Source organism: Nyctibius grandis, chromosome Z (assembly GCF_013368605.1).
Source record: "Nyctibius grandis isolate bNycGra1 chromosome Z, bNycGra1.pri, whole genome shotgun sequence".
Classification (NCBI taxonomy): Eukaryota; Metazoa; Chordata; class Aves; order Nyctibiiformes; family Nyctibiidae; genus Nyctibius; species Nyctibius grandis.
In genome coordinates, this window is record NC_090695.1 from 20,308,502 (window position 1) to 20,336,086 (window position 27,585).

The 27,585-nt window shown below is 37.0% G+C and overlaps 1 protein-coding gene across 4 annotated transcripts in view; it reads right to left on the reverse strand.

The window, feature by feature from the left end:
* Window positions 1-1,400: 1,400 nt before the first annotated feature.
* The window catches only part of ERCC8 (ERCC excision repair 8, CSA ubiquitin ligase complex subunit), a 31,215-nt gene continuing 5,030 nt past the window's right edge, over window positions 1,401-27,585 (reverse strand). For 3 of the 4 annotated variants that reach the window (XM_068422910.1, XM_068422908.1, XM_068422906.1), the window contains 9 exons: window positions 25,465-25,588; window positions 23,817-23,898; window positions 23,111-23,179; window positions 20,847-20,913; window positions 17,893-17,996; window positions 14,963-15,087; window positions 10,065-10,262; window positions 4,848-4,934; window positions 1,401-3,136 (listed from right to left, as the gene is read on the reverse strand). In XM_068422910.1, coding sequence (XP_068279011.1) covers window positions 3,068-3,136; window positions 4,848-4,934; window positions 10,065-10,262; window positions 14,963-15,087; window positions 17,893-17,996; window positions 20,847-20,913; window positions 23,111-23,179; window positions 23,817-23,898; window positions 25,465-25,588 — 925 coding nt within the window. In that variant the 3' untranslated portion in view covers window positions 1,401-3,067. The remainder of the gene's footprint in view (window positions 3,137-4,847; window positions 4,935-10,064; window positions 10,263-14,962; window positions 15,088-17,892; window positions 17,997-20,846; window positions 20,914-23,110; window positions 23,180-23,816; window positions 23,899-25,464; window positions 25,589-27,585) is intronic. The other variant, XM_068422909.1, reaches the window with a different exon arrangement.

Below are 27,585 nucleotides of genomic sequence, written 5' to 3' on the forward strand. Positions count from 1 at the left end.
CCCTGGGAAGCTGATGGAGCATGTAATCCCAGAAACCACTTCCAGACACAGAAAGGGCAAGAAGGTAGCAGTCAACCTGATAGCCTTCTACAACATCGTGTTTAGCTTTGTGGATGAGAGGAGAACAGTAGATGATGTCTACCTTTACTTTAGCAAGGCTCCTGACAGTGTCCCAAAACACCCTTAATAGATAAGCTGACAAAGTACAGACTAGATAAGTGGACAGCAAGACCAAAAAATGGCTGAAGGGCCAGGCCCAGAGGGTTGTGATCAGTGGCACAAAGTCCAGTCGGAGACCAGTCACTGGTGGTGTACCCCAGGGGTCAATATTGGGGCCAGTACTGTTTAACAACTTCATTAATGATCTTGATGATAGAACAGAATATGCCTTCAACAAGTTTGCAGTGATACAAGACTTGAGGAGTGCTTGATACACCAGATGGCTGTGCTGCTACCATTCAGAGAGACCTCAACAGACTGGAGAAATAGGCAAACAGGAAGCTCATTATGTTCAATAAAGGCAAATGTGAAATCCTGCATCCAGGGAGGAAAAAGCCTGTGGACTAGAAGAGGCCAGGGACCAACCTGCTGGAAAGCAGCTTTGCAGAAAAGGACCCAGCACTCCTGGTGGACACTAAAGTGACCATAAGCCAGTAATGTGTCCTTGAAGCAAAGGCGGCCAAAGGCATCCTGGATTGCATTAGGAAGAGTGCTGTCAGCAGGCTGAAGGAGGTGATCCTTCCTATGAGGAGAGGCTGAAAGAGCTGGGACTGTTCTGTCTGGAGAAGAAAAGGCTCAGGGGGATCTCACCACTGTGCAGAAGTATCTGATGGAGCCAGGAAAAGGGAGAGTGAAGAAGAGAAGTTAGACTCTTCTCAGTGGTATCCAACGATGAGGCAAGATGCAATGGGTGCAAACTGAAATACAGAAAACTCCCTTTAAACCTAAGAACTTTTTACTCTAAGAATGCTCAAACACTGGAACAGGTTTGTAGGTTGTAGAGGTAACTCACAGCCCAACTGGACACAAGCCTGAGCAACCTGCTTTAGGTGACTGTGTTTTAAGCAGGGAGGTTGGACTAGATTATCTCTAGTGGTCCCTTCCAACCTCAGTAATCGTGTACTCAAAGCACAGGAAAAGGAACTCACTTGAGAAAGGCCATTCCAAAAAACAGCTGAATCCATGCAACATTCTTATTTATGGGTTTAATTTTTATGATTTCTCACATTTTTAAATAAATAAAATTTTTTCTACCTCTCCCATTTTATATACCATTCCCAGTCCATCATAGAGCTAATGTTTTTTTTTTTGGTGTGTTTTTTGTTTGTTTAAAATCAACCATTTATAGTTACATTACAAATAACTGAAAACTGATTGAAAAAAACCCAATACATTTATTCTTTAATTACTAGCTCTATGATTTACTGAGCACAGTTTTAGAAATTCAAGTACCAAATACATGCACTGCAGTTGGCATATACAAATGATATGCACAATTATAAGATGCAAAAAAGTCATCCTCTTCAAAACAAAAATCAAAATGTGTAATCTTTCTTCAAATTTGTTCCCGAATTTTTCCAATTTTAGAAGGAACAGCCACCACTGGTAATGAAAACTGTCATTCGAAAAAAACAGAAAATTCTCTTCTCTATTCCTTTAAAGTGAGTGTCAGGCTGGTCCTTAACTTCAGCCAAAACTTCTAGAAGTCTTTCACCCTGCAGCTATCCACTTAATAATGCAACTTAAATTCTGGGTCTCTCCCAGCAAATACGCACTACATATGAAGACTGTTTAATTACAACATTCTCCTGATACGCCCACTCCTCACTTGGTATCATTTTACAATGCTAGACTCTAGATTGTTACAGAAACTGACAGCCTATATCTTGTATAGATATTAAAATACAGAACCAGAGTTAATTAACTCTAAAATGCATACTAATCATAGAAATAATACACACTATACAAAGATTAAATTATTATCTTTCATTTATTTGTACAATATTTTTTCCTTTTGTCTGACTTTATGGTCCTAATATCTGCTGTGTTTTGGAAGGAATTTTTCCTCTATAAAGCTGCATCTACATCTGATGGGAACCTCTAACTCAGCTCTCGCATTGGTGACTACACTATGTCTGAAGCACAAACCAGTGTTTGAGATGAGACAATAACCCCACAAAGCTCCTCCCTTTCAAAACAGAGCAGGCATTAGGACCACAAATTCAGATTAAAACAGTTTTGAAGGATTACATTTGATATTTCTAACTTGAAATGTGATCCACTTTCTGCCTTGTACTGTACCTCAAGCCTGTTTCTGTCCAGGAATTCTTCACACTGGCTATGGAAGTGTGAGAGATTCATACATAGAAGACTGATCTTAAAAATTTGCTAACACAAGCAACAAAAACTCTAATTAAACTATTTGCTATTCTTAACTTTCTGAGACAGATTCAGATACTAGCTGATGAGATCACCATATAAATACTTGAATAGTTGATCCCAGCTATATCTCTTTCTGAACTGAACACTGCATTTACGGAGAAACTTATGTAAAACTGCAAATGCAAAAGAACAGGCACAAAATCCTGGTGGCTCCCACAGCACATAAGCACTTGAAAATGGACACAGTCTGCTCCATCTAGTCATTGGTAAAAATAAGCTGGAAGTATCCCTGAGCTAGCCCTCCTTCAGGCAAAATCCTCTGTATCGTGCCTCTTGGAAACGAAGGGATTATCTGCTTATGTACTAGTGATACCAGAAACAAAGCAATATCAACTGGTCCCAAGGGCTTTTATTTTTCCTTTATCAGCTGTTCAACATTGAATAAAGCATACCAATGTGTAAGGGTAAGTATAAAAGTCAGTATGAAAAAGCAATACTTTAGATTTAACTGTAACAGTGAAGAAAGAACACAGAGACCAGTGGAAACTTATTTCTGAAAGACCCTGCTCTAGCAGAACTGTACCAAAAATCCAGTCGTAATAAATCTGACAATATCCAATTCTGTAGATAAAGTCCATGAACGCAGTGCCTGAATGTCAATTTTATATCAGCACATAATGGAAATTCAGCCTTCATCATCGCTGCTGCTCCATGCGTCTTCATATGCTGGATTTAAATGCTGTTGAGGCAGAGACTAAAGAAAATAAAAATTCTCTCAGTGGTTTGCTTAATTAAAAATACTAAAATCAAATAAGGGCGATGCTAAAGGCATTCCTTAAATCACTATATATAGACAAACCATTGTGTCTCTCATGGGTACTGGATTTTTTTTAACCACTTCTTTGGTTGCTCTTTGGCAGCTCTAATCTGCTGATTAGAGACAGGATAAATTATGAAAAAAATTGTACTCTATTTAATTCCAATTTCAACAAAAAATCTGGAGCTCTGACTGGAAGTTTTACAAATGTCTGGTATAAAATATAACAGATAGATATTACCGTGTTTGTTTTGAGTTACTGAGTTTGTTTTGAGTTTGTTAAGTTGTTATTTCCCTGTCCCAGTGTAACTGATCACTACTGTCTCAAGAAGTAGTCCTGGCCTCTATCCGCATCCAACAACTCACCTCAGCCCCTGCTACGGTCAAGCTAAAGGATTCGTGCAGCTATGCAGTGCACTGAATCACAGTTTTGACTCGGGGTAAAATTATTTTCTTGTTTACTTCTATCCTGGGTTCAGATTCTGTTCATATAAGCACTCAAATGGCTGTTCTAGCATAAGAGGGAACAGCAACTAGTGGCCGGTGGACAGCAGAACTGCTTCTTTCAGAAGCAGTGCTCCTCTACATTTGCAAACAGCAGCTGTAGCTTAACAGATTTCAAAACAATGGCACATATTACATACCTCACCGTGTCAAATTTAAAGGGGCAGTTCTACTCAGAGCTGGGTAAATAATCTTGTTGCTATGGGTTTGTTTTTGATTTTCAGATTAAGAAAAAACAATTCACACACATAAAAATTCTCAGTTACAGCAAAAATGTTAATTTCAGGTCAGCTGAATACATTTTGGGTTTAGGGTATCTAACTTTTGAAACTACTTTTTCTTCTTTGCTTAAATGCAGGATAGTTCTGAAATACGTTTTCTTACAAAGCAAAGCAAATGTTACAAAAATTTTATGCTCCTTATAATTTCCAAAATGGAACATTTCAGAAATTTTTAAAAACGGGATTTTTGTATGCTATGAGCCAAAACAGTAATATATCCTGATTTGTTAACATTAGTACAGTTTGCCAGACTCTTAAAATCTAGAATTTTCCCCCTCAAACTGTTCAGTGACATTTTTATTGCCCAGCTCTAATACTAAGAGAGAGAAAGTACTCTCTTAGAAAACAGTGTTACATATGATCGTTCCTTTAACAGCTTGAATGTCTTGCCTCAGACACTAAAATAAGCTTGTTTAGAATCTTTATTCTATTTCTGCATCAAAAATATTTGGGTATGAAATGTGGCATCCCTAATCTTACTGTTTAATACACAGTATATTCCTAAACAATTTAAAATACAATCTTTGGCATCTTTCCGATTCCAAAATAACGTAAACTACAGAAAACAGTATAGAAATTAAGGAAGCTAAAGTAGAGGTTCAAAGACTAATAGCCAAATGACAAGTACTACTTTTAATCAATTGAGAAGCTAGAAGTCTGAAAAAGATTTTACTAGACTACGAAAGAAAGTGTCCTCTCGAAACCCCACAACAATCAAAACATTGCACAGAAACAACAGGTGATTCTCCTTTTAATTAGGAATTGTTACAAATATTGAAGGTGAAACACATACTTTATATTTAATTTCCATTTCACCCTTTAACAGCCATAAAAAGTATAGTTCAAACTCACAAATTCATTACCTTTTCAGAAATGTCATCTGGAACTGGCTCTCGAAGAGCTGGTATCCATGCAAGGATATTGCAATCTTTGCTACCACTATAAAGTTCCTTTAAGAAAGCAAGCAAAAATTACTTACGCACAAATTCACTGAACAGTAACATAGATATTATGTTGGGAAAAAAAAGTGTATGAAATATTTATTTAAAAATAAAGACAAATATACAACTTCTAATTTGTACTATAATCTTGATAACCAGTATTTTAAATGATATGCCGAAACAAAATGAGTGTTTATATTTTTCCCAGATTGCTCACCAAAACAGCACATTTAAATGAACTTTATTGCTTAAATGAACTTTTCTTCTTTCCTCTCTCATGTTTCTTGAAAAGACAACTATTTTAACAGTTAGGAAGCTTAAGAGATGATTTATGTTCAATGAAGAAGTAAAAAAAAAAAAAAAGGAAAAGTTTTTTTATTATAATTAAAAAATATGAATCAACTCAAAACCATCTAGTAATACATGTTAGAAAAGTGCCTAAGTATGGAACAAAGAAGTATTAAGCAAATGTAGTTTCAGTATGCCTAGGGAAGGAAAAGAACAAATAAGGAACAATTTGAAGCCTGTATCCTGTTGGGAAGGCAGAGATCAGAAAGACCAATATATTATTTTTAATATAAATAATTCTTTTTATTATGGTAATGATTAAGGACTTAGTTCCCATTGTGCAGGGCACCCTGCAAACACATGGAAGCAAACAGTCTCTACACCAAACAGCTAGCAGTCAAATATAGCTTCGTTTTCTCAGTTCTTTATTAAAGGAAATACAGACTCCGTCACTTTAAACTGAGGAAATTTTGCTATTGAGAAATACTGCACCATCTTTGCAGTAAATTTTGCACTAATAAAGCTTTTATTTTCCAAAGTGCTACTTAAATGAACACGCATGAAGATATTCTCATATGCCTTCAATCTTGAATCACACTGCTGCATATTATATGTGACATCTGACAACACTTGAGTATTGCTGTGCGTTTAAACTGCCTGAGTGAAGTATTTTTTCTGTATTCAGGCCAACAGTATGAAAGCCTTGCTTTAAGCATGTTGCCTTTTACACTTAAACTAGCAACTCTGTGCATACATGCACATTATTAATACATTGATTCAACATAAGTTCAATAAATTATTACAGTTCCATCTTCGCAAAAAGTCTACTATATTATGTATATTTAAATCTAGAACTGCATAAATTATGCTGACAGTTCATGCAGGAACTTAATGCCTAATTCCTATAAATACCCATTTATGTGGGTAATCTTACTCAAGAGAGCCGACATACTCACTTTTGTAAAACTAGTCCCATGCATGAAGTTATTCATGCATAAAACACATATAAGATTAGAGTTTATAATTTTATGAGAGAGAAACGTCTTATCTTGCTTAAAAGAAGACAGGTCAAAGTTATACCAAGGTATAGGTCAAATCCTATTTTCTCCTGTCAGCAGTACTCTACTCAGGCTTCACATCTTTGACAGGATACAGAATACCTCTTCCCATGACAAAATTTCTCCTTGTAAGCAATGTCATAGCAACATCAGCATATTTCCATTTCATCTTTATTACCACTTATCTCACTTTCTGATCCTGGCATTGCAAGATCTCCAGTTAATATCCACTGCATTGAGTAATACTTACAATTAATTATTACAACCTGAAATGGTGACTCATACCTTAAATCAGTCAAAATAAGAGCCAGTGAGCTCCATGCATGTTTATGGTACAGTATAGGACATACACATATATTGTACTGCAAACATGCTCCATGCGTGTTTATGGTACAAGATATGGAAATATGCTTCAAAACTCTGAAGAAAGATTGCAGATAAAGCCTAACTCAACTTTCAGTTATCTTTACATACTAGTCTACCACTGGATTTGCCAAATACCTTTGCAGATGTCACTGGCACTTCTTGAACAACAGAAGTAGCTATAATTTAAAGCAAAATTGTTTCCTGATGCATACCTAATATTTTATGACATGTTATTCGTGCATGCTACTTTACTCCATTTCTTTTTCTGAAAAGGAAATGTAGGTCTTGTTTGTTTACTTAAATTATTTTAAGCAGCTAATATGGCACAATGGTATCTAGCATATTATATCCAACAGTAAACATCATCTAAAAGATTGCACAATTAAGATCTCCTCCTCCACATCACCCTTGAAATTACCGACTTGCTATGAAATTAATGGCTTTTATTAAAGGGCCAAATTCTGCAGTTCTTATTACTCAAGCAGACTAACATCTTATTAACTTTACAGAGATATTTACTTCAGAACAATTTAGGCCACGAATAATACAGTGGATTTCATGGCTCTATTCCCAGGATCTCAAAAGGCATACATACACATTAACTAAATCTTAGACCACTCTGTGGAGACAGCTCCACACAATATCCCAAACACAAAAGGTATTCCACAGAAACCTGCTAATTAATTTGGGCCTCATAAGAACAGATAAAGAGTAATATCACTGGACTGCAAACAGCTAGTTGCTTGGGTACCAGTGATCATATTTGATCATATGGTTCTGAGCAAACAGAAGACACTTCTCCCCTCAAGTACATAACTGATGCAAAGTTAAAGCTCCTTTTAGACCTATTCCAGTTATGAGATGAAACAAAGACAGTGATTAAAACATAGCTAATGAACAGAAAGAACATGAGGGACTGACAGCAACCAACATCAATCAGAAGTTTTGAATATAGAAAAAACAGTAAGAAAATCTAAGGACCAGATTTGGAGGTGTGTAGGACAAAAATCACTCAGCAGGGTTAAAGGCAGCAGAACAAGTTTAGAAGACTATTAATATGAAGAAACCTCTTAACAATGACAGAGACTCACTACTGGGTGGAAATAGAAGAAACTATGCAAAAAAGATGTAGACCTTGTTTCATATGAAGATAGTGTATTGATTTCAAATGTGCTAATAAGTAAGAAAAATGCTAGAAAGCCATCTGCTACACATTTCACCAGTAGATGCATAACTCATATCAGAGAAACTTAGAAGAGTTGTCTAAGAAAACTTCTGGCTTGCCTAAGTTAATTATGTTTTAATATGTATTGAAATACTACAAAGTTGAAAGTGAGCTAATAGGCCATTCAGAAGAAAAAAAAAAGAAAAAAAGTGAAGTGATACACTACAAATGAACTGACATTTCTTTAATCCTAAACAAGACAATGGAAAAGGTAATTAAACAATTCAGCTACTGGAGAGTTAAGACATAAGAATATAAACAATATCAGTCAACAGAGTTTTCAACAAAGCAGGTTTTGTCAAGCAAAACTGATTTTATTTACAACTAGTAACTGAAAATAGAAATGCACAACTGTCAATAACTTTGTAACATTGATTTAATATTGCTTGCAAGAGTGAAATAAAACAGCTAAGTATAAATTTTACAAGTGACTGCATTCTCAGAAAATGTGTTTTAACTCAGAAATCATCATTTCTATTGGAATTATACGAAGACTGATGAATGTACTTAATTGTCTTAAGAGAGAATGAGCTATTTGGAAGTATAGGTGTGAACAAAACCAGTCAAAATAACACTACCGCTCCGTTTGGTGTTGACACACTGACTATAGTAATGTTAATTCCATCAGAGTAACAATTTAATAAAACTAAAAGTAAAGCATTTAAAGAAAAAGAAAATCCAGTCACACTTCTAGAATATAGAACTGAACTCTGGAAAAGGGTGATTCTGAAAGAGAATCAGCAATCACAATGGATAAACAAATGAAGTTGTTGCCAACATAAACCTATAGCTGTAGTGACTAATGTAGTTCTTGTGTGCATACTTACACACAAGTGATCCTTTTCTAAAGATCTTAAAGGCCAAGACAGAGACACTATAGATATGCATTTCCAGGGCTGGAAAAAATGATTTATAGTGAGATTTAATGAGCCGCACCTCTTCAGCTTATCAAAAAGAACACCAAAGATGACTTCCTATAAACTCACTAGCACTTTTGTTGGGAAACTATTCTTAAAAACACAAAGAGCTTTTTAAGCTGGTCAAGAACAGTCCAGAAAAGATGTGCCTTAGCTATAATGTGAATATTCCACCTTTTAGTTGATCTAGTATCTCACTGCCTATTCATGCCAGAACTACTTTCCAGGTCTAGTAAGGCTTACTAGCTTGGGCTCTATTGCCTCATCTGTAGTATGTCCAAAACTTTCACTGAAGTCCATCTCAGTGATAGGGAAACATTGTTTCAGTCAAAGTTACCTGACTCAAAGCAAGAGCTACCAGATATTGTATAAGAGGTCATGAGACGATATCCCCATTCCCTTTCTGCCTGAAACACTTCTGCCTGATATTTCAGAAATAAAAGAGGAGAAAAGAGGAGCTGGAACATCAACAATCCTCAACACTGGAGGGCAACTATGTAACAGCCTTAAAATCCATACTACCACTCTGCTCTTGCCACACCACAAGCCACAAGAACAATCTGTTATAAAGTATCTCATAACAAATAAAGCTTTGTTATACTTAAGTCTTTTATTACAAGAGAAAAGTATACCTTAGGGGGAGAGGAAAAGGAAAAAAATGGCAGAGGAAAAGAAAAAAAAAGGCTGTCAGAACTATGAGTCCCTGTAATGCTACAGTATTTCTTAGGTGAAATCTTCTCAGATTAACTTAAGCAGCTCATCATGTTCTCAACACTTCATCCAAACTCTTCATAGATCCAGTGACTGGTGTAACTACAGGCATTTCAGCAAGATCACCTTAGCAAAGTACGTGAGAGTTTTCTCAGAACTGATAGCAATACTAATGCACTTTACCTAAATGCACTTCACAGTCTTTCTTAATGCGATTAGTCTTAGGTATCTCAGAGAAAGACAAATGCCTCCTCCTCAGTCTTACAGAAAAAGGCAAGAGCCTTAATGCATACGATTTATTAATGACAATATAAGCCAAAAAATTACTATAGGTATATTGAAAAGTTACCTATGTGAAATGAAAAGAATAGTGGAAGGAACCCAATATAGAAAGGGCCAACCCAAGAACCTGACCAAACTTTTCTTGCTTGACACATAGGCCACAGAACTCCCTCTTATGTCAAGATCTCTGATTAAAGCACATCCCTGAAAAGTTAACACTTTTCGTGCAAATGGTTTGGCAATCTGCATGAATATTCCAGGTTGTCTGGAATATTGTTTGTACTTTACTCACCTGAAAATTAGGTTGAAATACACAGCAGTTGACAGTACTGTAATGCCCTCTAAGCATAGTTACCAGTTCTCCTGTGAAAATTGTATAAACAGCAATGGTACTACCATAGGGTACAAAGGCAAACTCTGGATTACAGTCACAAGAGATGGTGAATTTGAGTCCTTTTCTGCTTTCATTACAGACTTTCCCATAATTCACCTGTAAAATGAAGGATTATGCAGTTAGCTATTAACTAAAACTACATGAAATAACTGTACACGAAAAGGTCAATTTCATTTCTCCTTTAATACAAGGAGCTTAAAATTAATTTTAAGTTTCTCAATGTTAGTACAACTCTTGAGATTTCCAGTTACAGATGTCTATCAAAGGAATAATTTTTCTGTTCATTAAAGTTCACTCTCCTTAGTATCAACTTTAAGAATGCGAAAGAAAGATATGCCTAAAAATCAGCAGTTCCACACTTAGAAACAGAATTTGCCCAGGCTGTCGCATGCCAGATCTACACTGAGCACCTAAACTATCACTGAAATTAGAACTGGTTCAGGAATTACCACCTTAAACATTTTCCTACATGATCCAACATAGTAATTTTCTCTGAGATATTGAAACTACTGAAAGAACTCCTTATGTACTACAGTATACAGTTATAAGTCATTATAGAATAGGTTGTAAGGGACCTTTAAAGGTCATCTAGTCCAACTCCCTTGCAGTGAGCAGGGACACCTTCAACTAGACCAGGCTGCTCAGAGCCCCATCCAACCTGACCTTGAAGGTTTCCAGCGATGGGGTATCTACCACCTCTGTGACCAACCTGCTCCAGTGTTTCACCACCGTCATCAAAAGAATTTCTTCCTTATATCTAGTCTAAATCTATCTTCTTTTAGTTTAAAACCATTATCCCTTGTCCTATCGCTACAGGCCCTACTAAAAAGTTTGTCCCTATCTTTCTTACAGGCCCTCTTTAAGTACTGAAAAGCCACAGTAAGGTCTCCCTGAAGCCTTCTCTTCTCCAGGCTGAACAGCCCCAACTTTCTCAGCCTCTCCTCACAGGAGAGATGCTCCAGCCCTCTGATCATCTTCATGGCCCTCCTCTGGACCTGCTCCAACAGGTCCATGTCTTTCCTGTGCTGAGGACTCCAGAGCTGGATGCAGTACTCCAGGTGGGGTCTCAAAAGAGCGGAGTAGACGGGGAGAATTATCTCCCTCGACCTGCTGGCCACGCTTCTTTTTAAGCAGCCCAGGATATGGTTGGCTTTCTGGGCTGCAAGCACACATTGCCAGCTCATGTCCAGCTTTTCATCCACCAATATGCCCAAGTCCTCCTCCTCATGGCTGCTCTCAATCCCTTCATCCCTCAGCCTGTACTGATACCAGGGGTTGCCCTGACCCAGGTGTAGGACCTTGTACTCAGTCTTGTTGAACCTCATGAGGTTCACATGGGTCCACTTCGCAACCTTGTCCAGGTCCCTCTGAACAGCATCTCATCCCTCAAGTGTGTCAACCACACCACTTAGCTTGGTGTCATCTGCAAACTTTCTGAGCGTGCACTCGATCCCACTATGTCATTGATGATGTTAAGCAGTACTGGTCCCAATACTACAAGACTTCAGTCCACAGACTGAACAAAAATTGATCTACACTACCTTCTACCCTCTAAGTGTCCTTTGTTTATCAGAGTTGACTGATATTGCAGAAAACTACATTTTTGAAGTGTATATACCAGAAGGATGGCAAAGAACAGAAGCATCAGTCTAGACAAAGCAAAACTAGCCCTAAGGATTCCTCAGCAAGTCATACCTTGCTCAGGGAAGAAGGAACAGAGGAAAAACGTCTGCAATGTAGGGAGAGATTCTGCATCTCTCTGTCATGAGTTACCAAGAAACGGTAGGAAATGAATAGGCAGTATGAAAAAAACTGAAGGGCAAGCCAAAGGATGGCATAAGTAAAGGGTGAAGAAAAGGACTTAGAAGAAAGACACTCATGAAGGAGAAACAAAGAACAACTTGCTAAATTGTTATGGACTAGTTACGAGTGATAAAAAAGCCTATGTTCTAACCAAAGCTAAATCACCACTGAGAAATTCAATACTGTTCCCTATAAGGGCAGCTGGGATAGGAGCAAATGCTACATTTCTAAGACCTGGCCTGGGAGGTGTGTGGGAAGCCTTGCAAATAAAAGTAGTGTGAGAAGTATAGCTTAATACCATCTGTATGTTTCAAGCTCTTGACAAGTCCTATACAGATAAAAATCTCACCAAAGGTTGAAAGTGGTAAGTTTCCAAACACGCTAGGAAATATTCCAGTTGGATATATATCAGTCTAATTAGGTCCTATCAGTCAACATAAGTGTATTCATGAGAAAATACAGAAATATATTCATAAGAACAGTATAGCTTACCTCTAAACAAACATAATTAAAACAAAGCATTATAATTTTGACAAACATACCTACGTATTTGTTTTTCGTGAAGAGAGAAACATTCATTACGAACATCATTACGAACATCTGAAATTCACACATTGGTTTATGATTTAAGAAGTATTTTTTTCTAATAAAAATAACAGTATTTTAAATTTAAATTAATTAATACTACATAGCATTATGTATAAAATATTTATTTTTCAAATAGTATTGTCCTACAACCTATGGTCTTAATTTCTGCTGAAAAACAGAGATTCACTTATACATACAACATTAGCAAAGATCTCTGCGTTAATTTTAAAACTCCCTACCTAAACCTCATGGCCCATAGTTAAAACAAAAATTCTAAGTGGGAAATCTTTTGACTATAAGCTAACAGATTTGTAAAGTTTATCAGGTAAATATTTTAATACCAATGTCTTGCTTTGTCAGGTTCTTGATCCATACTACATCAATTGCCTGAGTCTAAAGTTTGAGGTAAATATAAGTGTCAGCATAAGCCACGCAAGGAAGACAACTACTTGTTGCTCTGTTTTTAAAGTATGCTCTTTCATAGCAAAGAGCACTTATGTAAAAAAGTATAATAAAAATGGTTCTGAGAAAAATCTCGCTCAATCATAATAAAAATGTATACAAAGAGAGTTTGATTAGTGTACAAGTAGGCTGATATTTTTTCATATTGAGAGGATGTTTTCATGAGATGTGGAGCTTATGCTATGTGCTTTATGGATAATAGTGCTCATTTTGTAAAGACAGTATTTGTAAATATTGACTGTGTTGTCTTGTTAATGCTAGTCATTTTAAGAGGCATATTACTCTGCTGATAAAGAGCAATTGAACTCCTTTACACAGCATGTGAGCTGTAAACAGCAACAATTCCCAAGCCACAACACTGCTCATAACAAAGGCATGTACAATAAAAGGGAGGAGTGGAGGTTGGGAAGAATAAATTTATGGATATACTTAGTGTAAATGTTCCTGCTTGATAGAGAAGCAATGGAAAGGAAAGGATGCTGCCAGAACAAGAACCGAAGAAAGAAAGATCTTAAAAACTGGCTTTGTCCTTTGAGCACACAAACAGAAAACCTGCTTCCTTCTGTTTGATTCTTCCTATACTCAGTGAATCAGGGCTTTCTATACCTTTGTGATAAAGGATGTAGGCAAAATGTGTACAACTCCAACATTCGTTTCTCTTACAAACTGAAACAATCCACTAGGCCCCAAATTTGGCTCATTGCTCAAAAAAAATCATATGCATGCCTTAATATCTATACCTTTTGAAAGGTATAGAAAAAAGTTGTGGAGATCACAAGGACTGGCTAGTAGGGGAAATAAAGGGACTACGGCATGAACTCATATTACCTGTACATGCACGTATTTGTCTGCTTGTGCCTTAAAATTATTTCAAGCAATATCTCTGGGCAGCATGTGAAAATACAGTACTCTGGATGATATAATTCTGGACTTGAAAAAGCAAGGCAGGATCAAGCTATTCCACACCAAATAAGAAAATTGTAAAATAGCCTATGAAACAAGTCAATGAACTAACAGGCACAGAAAAACAAAAAACAGTGATCCAGCTGCTGATAGGAGAGTGAACAAACTGTATTATCTGCTTTGGTGATGGTGATTTGAATACAGAAAGATGTCTGTATATGAAGTGCTGAGAACAAGCTGGCAAATATGAGCTGCATGGAGATAGAAAAGTCCTTTCATTTAAATGTCTATAGGGAATTCTTTTTGCTATGTTCTGAAACTAAGCAGCAGAAGTAAAAGATTTCTAAAGTAGAGTAAAATTTCTTCCTTTCCTGACAGCAATGACAGACCATAATCACAACTGGCTAAAATCCCATGGAAACTGACTTACCTAGTATGTCCTCCTTTCAAAAAAAACTGAGGAAACAACTTAATTTTCTATTCAGTAAAGCAAAACCAGGAACCTTCAGCAAAAAAAACAAGCCATAGAAAGGACTGGAGCAGCAGTAGAGATTTATTGTCCCCACCTCCCTGTTTGGTTGCAATGCAAATGTAGAGGGATAGATATTTTTAACACGCTTATAAAATTCCACAAGAGAGATTCCACAAAAACACGAAGAAAGTTGCAAGAAAGCCAGGCAGTCAGTCAGTGAAACTCTGAGGTATAGACAAATGCCCTGTGGATAGCATGCTGCCAACTAAGAGTTAAAAAAAAACCCAAACTACCAACACCCAGTTCATATTAAGGTTTTCCTTACTGTCTGAAGCGTTTTCAGCTATGGTCACTCATGAATGAACTTAAAAGTTACCACATTCAATCTTTAAGTAGATCTAGGCTTCTTTGTACTCTGTTTTTTTGAAGTACAAAAATCTTCCAATGATGAAATTAGGCAAATGAAAAATGAATAAATATCCCACGTTATAATGACAATTGCACAAATGATAAATCTTCGAAAATTAAGTGCAAGTAAAAACTTAACCAAAGATCCTTGAAAACTTACTAATGTGTTTTCTCCAGTGGAGCTGTTCCAGAGTCGCATCCGATCATCTGTACCAATGGTCAACAGATGAAGTCCATCATTTGTATAGCATAAACCATTAACTCTCCCATTGTGAGCAGTGTTTGCTGTCAGGAAAAAGAGCTGGTTTAGATTTCTACAGAAGAATTACTATTAAGTATACACATTTGTATTTCAATGTATAGTACTGAAAGTGCTGTTTGAAGGGTAACATCAGTAAATTAAGAATTTAACTCGTGGTTTATAAAAGCATCTGGCTGGCAACTGGTCACCAGCAGTGTTCCTCAGGGTTCAGTTCTAGGGCCAGTCCTGTTTAATATATTTATCAACGATCTGGATGCAGGAATTGAATGTACCATCAGCAAGTTTGCTGATGATACCAAACTGGGAGGTGCCATTGACTTTCTTGAGGGACAAGAGGTCTTGCAGAGGGATCTAGATAGGTTGCAGCATTGGGGAATCATCAATGGCATGACATTTAACAAGAACAAATGCCAGATTCTGCACCTGGGATGGAGTTATGCTGGGCACAAGTATAAACTGGGAGAGGAGTGGCTGGAGAGCAGCCCTGCAGAAAGGGATCTGGGGGTGCTGGTTGACAGCAGGCTCAATACAAGTCAGCAGTGTGCCCTGGCAGCCAAGGGGGCCAACCACACCCTGGGGTGCATCAAACACAGCAAAAACAGCTGGTCAAAAGAGGTGATTATCCCACTGTATTCAGCGTTGGTGTGGCCTCCCCTTGCGTACTGTGTGCAGTTCTGGGCCCCACAATTTAGGAAGGATGTGAAAGTCCTTGAATGCATCCAGAGAAGGGTAACAAAGCTGGTGACAGGGCTGGAAGGCATGTCCTGTGAGGAGTGGCTGAGGACTTTGGGCTTGTCTAGTTTGGAGGAAAGGAGGCTGAGGGGTGAACTCATTGCTCTCTACAGCTGCCTGAGGAGGGGATGTGGAAAGGGAGGTGCTGGTCTCTTCTCCCTGGTATCCAGTGACAGGACACATGGGAATAGTTCCAAGCCAGCCAGGGAAGATTGAGACTGGACATTAGGAAGCATTTCTTTACCGAGAGGGTGGTCAAACTCTGGAACAGGCTTCCTGGAGAGGTGGTCGATGCCCCAAGCCTGTCAGTGTTTAAGAGGCATTTGGACAATGCCCTTAATAACATGCTTTGACTTTTGGTCAGCCCTGAGATGAGCTTGTAGGTCCCTTCCAATTGAATATTCTATTCTACATTGTTTATAGAGTACTAAAAACGAACTCCATTGAGTTTACCGTGCAATACTGCACATTCTTAAGTATGTCAAAGTAGCTAAAATCCAACTCAGTGCTACCACAACAAACCCAATTATGGTGCCTGTAAATTAACTCACTGAAAAATGGAAAAAGGTATCTCTGCATTATACTGCAGTATAGAATTTAGACATCCCTCTTAGGTAAAAAGCGTTACTTGTTTTTCAAAGAATTTATAAAAAAAATTGTTAGCTGCATTTGGTTTAGTTTAGCTATATTTCAGTATATTTAATATCCTAGTCTGATTTCCATTAGATTATCAAATAATCATCCTGAACCAGTCAGACAGAGAAATAAAGTTGAAAATGAAGTTGTGTTTGAACAAGACAACAAGTCATTCAAAGGAATGTATAAAATGGCACTAATTATCTTGGGAGTTACACAGAATTCCGTAATTAGTAAAACAAAATTTGTCCAAATGTTTCTTTTTTCATATGTCTTAGATTTCTTTACAGCATTTTCATCTCAGTAATTTCTTGAATTTCAATGAAATTTAAAATTGTCAAAACCAAACATCTATATTACCACACTACAGTTTATACAGCAGAGAGCATGATTATTAAAACAGATACTTACTGCTACTTCATATCCTCTAACTGTACATTTTGGAAAATTGGTTTGACTTTACAGAGCTTTGTACGTATTTTTCTACATGCAATTTAAGTTGCAGGTAACAAGTCAGACTGACTTGTAGCTTTAATCACTATGATTTATGCTGCGCAAATCCCTTTGTTCAGAGCCATGACACACAGTTTCTACTTTGTGATACAATTCCAAATACTATGTATTTCTACCTCAAGGCAGCGACTGTTCAAATACTTTTTTGGCCTGCCAAAATTAAATATCTTTTGTCCAGAATTGACCGAAATTAATGAACTCTAATTTAAAGTTCAGAAGCTTCCCTTTAATTTAGGTATTTTTTTTTTTTTAGGTATGGAAATGTGACCTGAAGATACATTAAAATGTTAATGTAGCTAGTAACAACTGATACAAGGCACCATTAATGCATTTGAATGTACTGAAATAAGAGTACAATTTAGCTTCCTGTAAAATTAAATATAATCATAAATTTATACTCTGTTGTGTACTTTTATTTTTTACTCTGTTTTATACTGGAGTATAAAAGGAATATAATTGATTTTACGGCACCACATATGAGAAAATATTCTAGAGGCTTGAACTGGAAGCAAGACTAATTCAAAGAGGAAAAGGAATGCACTTTTGTTGGTTTTGTTTGCATTGTCTTTGTTTTTGCAGGTGGGTAATTAGCTACTGGAACAGCTTATGAAGTATGAAGTGACTGCTGTTTATATGACACCTAATCTACATCACTAATAAATTCTTCTGCTCATAAAACGGATGGCAAAATTTCCCATTTTAAGGGAAAAACATTTAGAACAGATACAATACTGCCGCCAAGGGGATCCCTCTAAACAAGATCCCCACCCACAAACACTGTCTCTATAACAAAAGTAACTGAATGAAACTTAAAGGCCTGTGCTACGCTGTAGGTAACAACTGGATTATCACTACTCCCTTTGCTTGTCTTAGTATTCAACACATTTATGAAATATAAGAATGCTTCTAGTTAAATATAGATTACCACCAGTTACATTCTGTATTACCTGACTCAGAAGACGCTTTGGACTTTTCTCCATTGTGCTGATCAAGTGTAGTCAGACATCCAGATGCTCTCCTCACATCCCATAATTTTACTCTACTGTCAGCACTAAGAAAAACAGATTTGAATACATTAGGGAAATTGTGTGCACCTTAGTTCAATAACTCTTTAGCCAACCCACCTGGCACTCACCTGGTCCAGCAACTATTCTGAAATACTCATCATGCAGTCACGTTCAAGCCAATAGAATTTCATGAAAAGATTTTTAAGACAGACTCCAGACATTTATTTACACGAATTAATAAATATAGCTGGTACGCTACAAGCACCTAAGAGTGAATTTTTGTCTACGATACAATACTCTTGCATCTTTGTCTACAACATAACACCCTTGCATACATACACAGATTAGGAATAAACTTGCTAATTCTTCGGTTGATTAAACTGTAGCTACAGGCTCCAGCGTTGTCTGTCATGATTGGGAACTCAGGCTCTTGCTATCACAGATTTATAATATGACCGGTACACAAGTTGGCTACATAAACCTAGGCTGGACAGTTCTATATGCTCTGTTGTCATATGGTGCTAAGGCAGAGAAATACTGCTAGCTTGCTCCTGCCGGAGCTCACTGGCTTTGTCTACATTACCAGGGTGGCACAAGGAGGGAAACGCCAAGGTTCAGGCTGCTGTCATTCACTCCAGTTCCCAGGCTGCATGCTTATGCTTTGCTCACACTGTGTCTTTGCCAGCAACAAAAGCTATGATAACTGTTGGTAGTAGGTAAGTACTTAGACAGCAACACTGCAGGCAGTGCACTATATATAACACCTTGATGTGCAGCTTGATTTGAGCATTCCAGTAGTATACTTCTGTGTGCACCAAAAGACTCCCAGGTACAGATAGGAGGTAAACTCACAGAAAAGACCACTTCCCATGCACTAAGTCACCGGTGTAGATGTACTTACTAAAACTATTTGGACAGTTCCCAGCAACTTAACTGTGCTTTTGGAGAAAGAAAAAAAAAACAAAACATAAATCACTTTTCACCCCAGCTAAACAAAAACAACTGCATCTCTTTGATCTACAGCTGGAAAACATACCAAATCAAACTGCTGCTTAGATAAGCAGTCTTCTAACTGAAGTACTACATGCTTTTTCCTGTGTATTCTCAAGTTAGATCAGTGCATTAATATTGAGAATATATATATTACACAAATACCAACTGACCAAAGCAAAACCAACTGTTATTCCTTATCTGTTCTGCATCTGACAAAGCTAATGACTAATTTGTTCTTTTGTATTCCTCTCCACTACAGATTGATTCTCTTAACTTTCAAGTAGTATTCCAATTGAATATGCCAACAACACATTACTTTGCTGCATATAAATATTCCACACCTGACCAGAGATATTGCTGAGGTTTGAGCTGACTGTAAAGTGAGCAAGAAACTGCATTCAAACAGTTCATTGAAACAGTCTTAACAAAGGCATAGAAAGAGCTTCCTTGTTATAAAAGCCTACAGTTGTTCATTTTTGATGACGCAGTTTCTATTGGCTGATCTTTCTAGCCAATTTTAATGAGCAAGAATGAGCTTCTTATCTTTTCTAGTGCTGGAAACTGAAGTGTGTGAAAGACACCCAAAACCCATGTCTCTTCTCTGCCCATTCCAATCTCCTGCCAAAACTATGGAAGAGCCAAGCACCATATAGAGAAATTTTTAATAACACGTTTCACATGCAAGACACATAAAACCCCAAAATATATTCTCCCTCCCCTGAAGTGATCACAAGCAAACATACAATTGTCTTGGAAAACAGTCACATCTCCTGATATGCAAATTAGTCCATATACTCTTCGTAGAAGCACCGGTCCTTTTCTCCTCCTTATCTCTTAATTATCTCAGTGTTGCCAGTTCTTGCCCATATTTGTCTTAGCAGATGGCAAAACTGAGTTATGATACTAGGAACTAGTAGTCCAGCTATAGCACTGAATTAAGTAATGGAGTCATAAAAAACATGTTTAACATGCACTTATCATAAGGCAACATGACAACACAGGTAGGTGCAGTTTATAGTTACATGACTTTGAAGGAAAACATTTTGGGAGATGTCAATAAGTCAACATTTAATGAACAAAATTTGCTACCATTTCTGTGATGGAAAAACAAGGAAACAGTTTCTCATTTGCTAAAACAAACAAACAAATGACACTGTTAGAAAATTTCCCAGCTATGTTGAGCCTTTCAGAAGCTTGGCATCAGAAGCCAAGGGTATGCAATTCTGATATCAACTTATTCAAATTTCATTCTCAACTTACAAAACGGCCATTCCTCTCTGCAATTCAGAAGAAAAACGATGCCAACCATGAAAGTGAGAAGAGAAATGTCACATTATAATCAAAAGCTAACTTATGAAAAAATTACTGGAAAGACAAGAGGATCTTTTAGACTGAAAATGGTTGGAATGAAAAAAAAAAAAAAAAGGCCTGGGAATATCAACATACAAGTCATAGTCACTGAATTACTGCAGCTTGGAAAGCTATTACCTGTCAGCTCAGCTACCTGCATTACGCTCTTTGACATAATTGAGCCTGATTAACAAGGACAGTACTTTGGGATAAACATGTTTTACTTTGTTGTAAAACAGATTAGCAATGCGCACGCTAATAAACAGTAAGAAGTAAGTATCTCTGTAATGCTCTATCATTTTCCTATACACTTAAATGCAATTACTATTTCAAAATTCTGTACAATCTTTCTGTAAAACAAAGATCACTTGGATAGCTTTTCAGGCTTAGTTTTTCTAGGCAAGTTCTACAAAACTGTGAAGAGGTTAAAGTAAATGATGAAGATTAACTTGAAAAGTGCATTTGAATTGTAAAAAACATGCATAATGAGAATACATTAAATTTTACCATCAGACATTTTTAGTGCATATAACAATACAGCACATTTCTACCTTGCTGTTGCCAAAACATATTCATGACGTGGGGACCAAGACACTGCCAGTACTTCTTGCCTGTGACCTAAAAATTATATGAAAAAGCTTATATGATTTTCTAGGAAAATATTTATATACACCGCTTTACGTAAATAACTGAAAGTAAAAGCAAATACTTAGTTCTATAAGATCCACCAATCCAGAACAATAATCTAAATTGTAATATGAATTTGAATTTTGTGAAAATAAATTATTTTGAGCTAGAGGTTACTTCTCTTTCTTCACCTTGCTTGAGTGGGACTGCAGTGAGCTGGAAGTCATACATGGAGTATTACATGTGCGTAACTTTTGATAACAAAGATGGTTTTACCTGTGCAAAACACATTATAGCACACTCACAGCTACCGTGTTTACTTTAAGCACTGTTATTAAATTCTGTGTTAGCACTGGTGTTCTTACATGCAGAAGGAACTTTCCATTTGTTTTTCTCCAAATCCTTTCAAAACGTTTAATAAATAGTATATTTACCTTATGTACTTAAGATTAAAACTTTATTCAGCTTATACTCATGCACTTTTGTCCTGAATTTGGGATATTTTTCCCCTAATTAGGTCTGAAATATTAAGATACTAAGAAAAATGTCTTCTTAGCAATGTCATACCCAGTGCAGCTAAGTGGCACGTAATACATACATATATATATATATATATATGCACACACACACTTTAAAACTTGGAAAGTTTTAAAAATGTTAGACAAATACAGACAATAGGAAGCGTAAGGTGTCCTAAATGGAGAGACTGCAATCACGCTTCATGTAATAATAGAAACACATTGCTGAAAAATAAACTAAGTTACACAACTACAGTTTTGCTAATGCAGTTTAGAGCTATGTGAACCACCTTGTTTCTGGTACATCTTCCAGTAGCTGATTTTTCATTACCTGAAGTAATCAAAGGGCTCTAATGCCCAGGATAATGGAAAAAAAATCTCCATAATACAGGTGCTACAGGATCTACTTGGAAGGCTCAGGGCAGACACATTTATTTGGATCCATTAAGTAAACTACAGCCAAGCATTTAGTCCTATTTCAGCTGCTAGAGTTAGCCTATGTGAAAAACATTCATACCTATTTTCAAGACACTATTGAGTGCTTCAAGTTCTGTAAAGGATGATTACATTATGTTTAGTGGAGGACATAATCTGCTTCCACTCGTTCCTCTGATGGTGCACTTGAGCTAACTGTACCAGGCTGTGTACACACACAACCAGCTTCTGCCTGGGAAGCATTAACTCTTGTGTCAAAATTCAGAAGCCCCGCTGAAATCAAACTGATTCCTAGAGAGCTATTTTTGTTTCTGCACTCTCTGGTGCTCTCAGTTCTAGAAACAGTACATTGAGATGGCCATTGTGGCTGATTAAGTTCAGAAAGACTTACTGGCTTAAGCTCTGCCCCACACAAAAGCACCTAGGCTGCTTTTAGACTTTTGAGCTGGCCGGTGAAGAAACAGAGTTGCATTTGCACACTGCTGTGTATCAGCTAACACTTCTCTACAGTTTACAGATCAGATCTGGCTCTTGCCCTGCTGGTTTGAAGAATGAAGATTTACCTTGTAATTGCCTTCACTTGAGCATGTGTATATATACTCACTCCCAAAAGTAAACATTAGAAAAGAGACATTAAGGGCAAACTCTCATTAAGCACAAAAAATAATGGATTACGAAACAATAAACCCCTATGTTTACTGAATTAGGTAAATGCAAAGGATTAGATACTACTCTTCTACAGTGAGTAGTATCTTGCCTGTTATACAGAATCTTCTAAACAAATCCATGCAAGCACTGCCATGGGATATTTTGTTAAAAATAGTGAAGGTTGTTTTGTTCTGGTGTTGGTGGGATATTTCTTGATTTGGGGTTGTTTTTTGTTTGTTTGTTTGTTTTTTTTTCCCCAAAAGCAGCACCCCATACGGAATTTCCATGAACACAAAACCAATGCCTACGCTTAACCATGTAATAAATAGTAATCACTATTGATTAGGTCATTAAAGTGCCCAAACATCTGTAATAACTGTTCATTAATTATATTTGTATTCTTCAATTCATTAGTACTAGACTAACACCCAGAAGAACCTTTTGCCACTGTGTAACTTTCACTACTGGCAATAAATAAATTAGTCATGTTACTTACAAAGAATACATTGTATACAGTGTTTCTTTACAGGACTTGTTTTACTCAAAGTAGTTATTGTTTAACATTTATGTTTCAGACTAAAAAGTACCCTGCAGAATGTGAGAACAGGATCCAGACTTCAAGTCACAGAGCTGTACTTTGGGGCTTCTGGTACCAACTACAACAAGAGAAACAAAGGCAGTCAAAAAAAACCTCCAGCAATTGAGAGAGCAATAAAAAATGTTAGCAATGACAAAGAAATAGAAGAAAAATGTTAGCTGCATAACTGTTCATTTAGTCAGAGCAATGCATGCTATTAACAGATTTACATTTTTAGTCCAAGTAAATTAACCCTATATAAAACAAAATTTAGAAACTGGGAGTAAAAATAGGACAGTACTTATGAAACTTAAAAAATAAAAATATCTCTCTCTAAATATTTTTTTGCTAAACATAGTTAAATTGCCTACATGTAAGCAACACACAGCCCCCTCTATTTACACAATTTAATGTGTTTGGATATAATAACTTTCAAATGCTAACTTCTGTAATGAAAGGCAATCTAATTATAGCCAGGAATTTTTATCTAGAAGGATAATTGATTGATGCATTATTACAGAAGAAGAAATGCGATATTCTCATTGACATCATCCAACTAACCAATAACATTTTATTTTACCAATGACCTTACATCTTATGAAGACTCAAATTATGTAAAAATCAGACAGGGGAGGGGAAAAAGACCCTATTGAATATTACTTGCTTTTACTATAACTCCAAAATACATAGGGCATTTCTTAAAAACACATACATACCTGCTACTAAACAATGCTTTGTAGCAACTGGAGACATGTGATGGCTATAGACTGTTCCCTCAAAGTGAAATACATCTGCAGGCTGATAATAAAAAGATTAAATTAATCACAGCACCAAGTATGTTATCCGAATGTAAATCTTCATTATTAAGTATTTTTCAAGTAATAGGTACAAATGAGACTAACACAAGTATTACTATTCACATACTAACAATAACTCTCCTGGTTAGAAATCAGACCACACAAACATTGCAAAGTAAGTCTGTTTCCAACACTAGAACAACTATGCCGGAGCTCAGAGATGACCCAAACGAAAGACCAAGAAAACTGGCTATTCAGAAGCATGAATAGAAATAATTTAAAAATTATCAAAACATAAAAAAAGCTAGCAAGAAAAAAGAGCAAACAAGAAGGTTATAAAACAGAGATAGAAGTCAACAGGGAAGAGGCACCGAGACTAAATTTAGAAGCCCAAGCCCCTTGTTGTTCACAAACATCACACACTGTCTTCAATTCCTAAAAAAAAAAAAAAACACCAACAAAATACTCATGCAAAATTATTAGTTCCCTTGTGAGTGTTAAAAATTAATGAAATATAATATTAGCTTTAATAATCAGTACAGTTACTTTCAGGCACAATTGCTTTTGTTGTCTCATTCTAAAATATTATATATTTAAAAAACCCCTTAAAACTAAGTTGTCTGTGTTTTCAAATAGACCATCTGGTGGCAGAATAGGTCAATCAATAACCTTCACATGAACACTGTCTTTTAAGTGATGCTCACAGAACTACCTGGGAAGTGAATAGAACTTTGCATTTACAAGAAGATTTAGTAACTGCAAACAGAGCTCCACATCTCACAAAAACAGAGGTCATAATTTATTCTCTACTGTGTCTCTAGGATGACAGACCTCTTATTGTTTTGAAATTCTTTCACTCTGCATGAAACTACATTCAAATAGCATCAGTGTAAATCGATTAATACATGCATGTTGGAAACAGGATAAACTGCCGTCCAGAATTCATAGTTCAACAATTAGATGAGAGGCTTCATGAGGCAAAGCAGCCTAAAATCCTACAGAATCTGTTCACTTTAATAAAGCTAGTTCCATTGGTTAGCATTTCCTTAATGGTTTCTCTCTTTCTCCACCCATTTTTAGAAACGGTGTCTACAGTGCTTGCAATAGCAGAATTTTGGACCTAGCGACCGTGAATGCCAAGACCACCAGTCCTTCAAAATCTGTATTTAGGTCTCCGTTATTAAAAATAATTAGCCCTGCTGTACACTACCATTACACTCAACAATCGCCAAGAATGAACTTCAGATCAGTCTTTGGTGGAAAGTTTACATAGGATATATTCAACTAGCTGTATTCTTGTTCACAGCAAAGGCAGAAAGGAATTATCCCAAGGGTTCCATGCTCTTGTACAGTTTAGACATCCAGTTCTTCAGAAACAGACAGGTACACACCAAGGTATGCGTGAATGCCAGAACCACGCTACCCTCTACTGCACTCACAGTTCTAACAATCAGCTGGTTTTCATCCTTATGGATGCTTGGTCCTGTTGAGCTCTGGGTGAACTGCAGATGCGGAATGAATAACTTGCATACAAAGAAGGCTACAAGCTGTAGAAACTCTCTCTTACTTGTAAAGTATTCGTATCCCATATTTTCAAGGTTTTATCAAATGAGCTGGATGTAAACATGCCAGTGTCATGAGGATACCACTGAACTGTCTCCACACTGTATCTATGTACACCAGGATGGCTCCTAAAATCAAGGAAAATATTCCAGTTGGTTAGAGTCTTGATAATCATCTTGTAAGTGTCTTGATATCAATGACAACTCGAAAACAAACTTTTTTTTATTTGTACTGAAGTTTTCAGGAAGAACTAGTTGTTTTGGTGCCTGAATTTCCAATCAACAAATATTAATTACTTTGAAGAGTCCTCACTTCAAGAAACTACAGATTATTTCCCTTTCAAAGTATAGTATCTGTAACATACCTCACGTTGACACTCAGTCTGAGGCATAAAAGGCACTAATGTCTTTTGACATTTTTCAATTTTAATGTTTAAAGATCTAATGTTTAAAAGTGAGGGCCTAACACTACAAACCATTTATGTTTGTGAAATCCCACTGCCATAGAAATGGATCCACTGAAAAATACAATCACATATACAGTTAAAAAAATTCATGATTATTAGCTAATAATTACAGCTACACAGTTACTGGAAACTCATGTATACTGAAGTGGACTGAGATACTGAGAGTTTATTATTTTTGCATTCAGAAATGAAAGAGGACGAACAATATGAAACTTTCAACTCGACCATGCACAGTAACAGAATGTAATGTAATTAATAATACATTAACAGTGGTGGGAAGAAGGGACACCAGAGCCAATCTTGACAGCTCAAGGATATGATTCAATCGACCAGGCTCCGAACAACACAGGTCATTTCACATACCTGCTAGGCCACTCATACGTGAACTGGATCCACGTGGATCCAGCTTCAGGGCCCAAAACCATGCTTCCAGACTCAGAAGTACCATGCTGTTGTGGGTTAAGCCTAGGCAGCTAAGCACCAGCACAGCCACTCACTTACCCCTCCCCTGCAGTGGGATGGGGGAAAGAATCCAAATGACAAAGGTGAGAAAACTTGTGGGTTGAGATAAAGACATTTTAATAAGTAAAAGGAAACAAAACAAAACAACCCACAGAAAAAAGAAAAACAAGTGATGCAATTACAATCCCTCACCACAGGCTGACTGATGCCCAGCCAGACCCCAAGCAACAGCAACCCCTGGAAAACTGCGTCCCAGCTTTACTGCTTCACATGACATTGTATGGTATGGAATATCAATATCCCTTTGGTCAATTTGGGTCAGGTGTCCCAGCTGTGTTCCCTCCCAGCCTCTTGTGCACTCCCAGCCTACTTGCTGAGGGGACAGAATGAGGCATAGAGAATGCCTTGACACTACGCAAGCACTGTTCAGCAATAGCTAAAACATCTGTGTGTTATCAAGACTGGTCACAAACACAAAACATAGCACCATACAAGCTACTATGAAGAAAACTAACTCCATCCCAGCCAGGCGCAGTACACGTGCAAAAGTAGTCCAACTGGCTCCATCTGCAGCTAGTGAAGAGCTCACAAGATTTCTTAACTTCAGCTCTATTTTTGCATTGTTCTCTGAAGTATCCTGGCCTCCAAAACAATAACTATTGCAGGGGTATCATTGTGTAAACACAGATGAAGATCTTTTGTATAGATCTGGCACTACACCTAAGCTAATAAACCTTTCTGCTTACTTGGGTTGCTAGAAAGCACAGAAGCCAGCACTGGCAATACCAAGGATCAGCTACTGAACAACTGTTGAGCTGAGTTTAGTAACTCCTGCATTGCTTATCTCTGAGGCACACCCTAGAATGGCCGGTTACTTTGCCACGGTCCTAAAAAGCAACAGATTTTGTGCACTTATTCTACAGTGGGGTCAAGCCAAAAATCTTCAATACCTGCAGTGCTAGGAAATCAAACCTGACTCAGTGTGAACTTACTCCTGCAGAGGCATTTGTATGCACTGTACAGAAAAATCTAAACTCATGGAACTAATTATCCTGGTACAATGAATGTAAGTGCACAACACTGGACCGTGTTCAGCACTGCATCAGAGCAATCAATTCTCCCATAATCCAGAGAGCTGAGGAATGAACTAAAAAACTCAAGTAGCTCTGCAGGAATCATCTTTGATCTGGCTAGGCT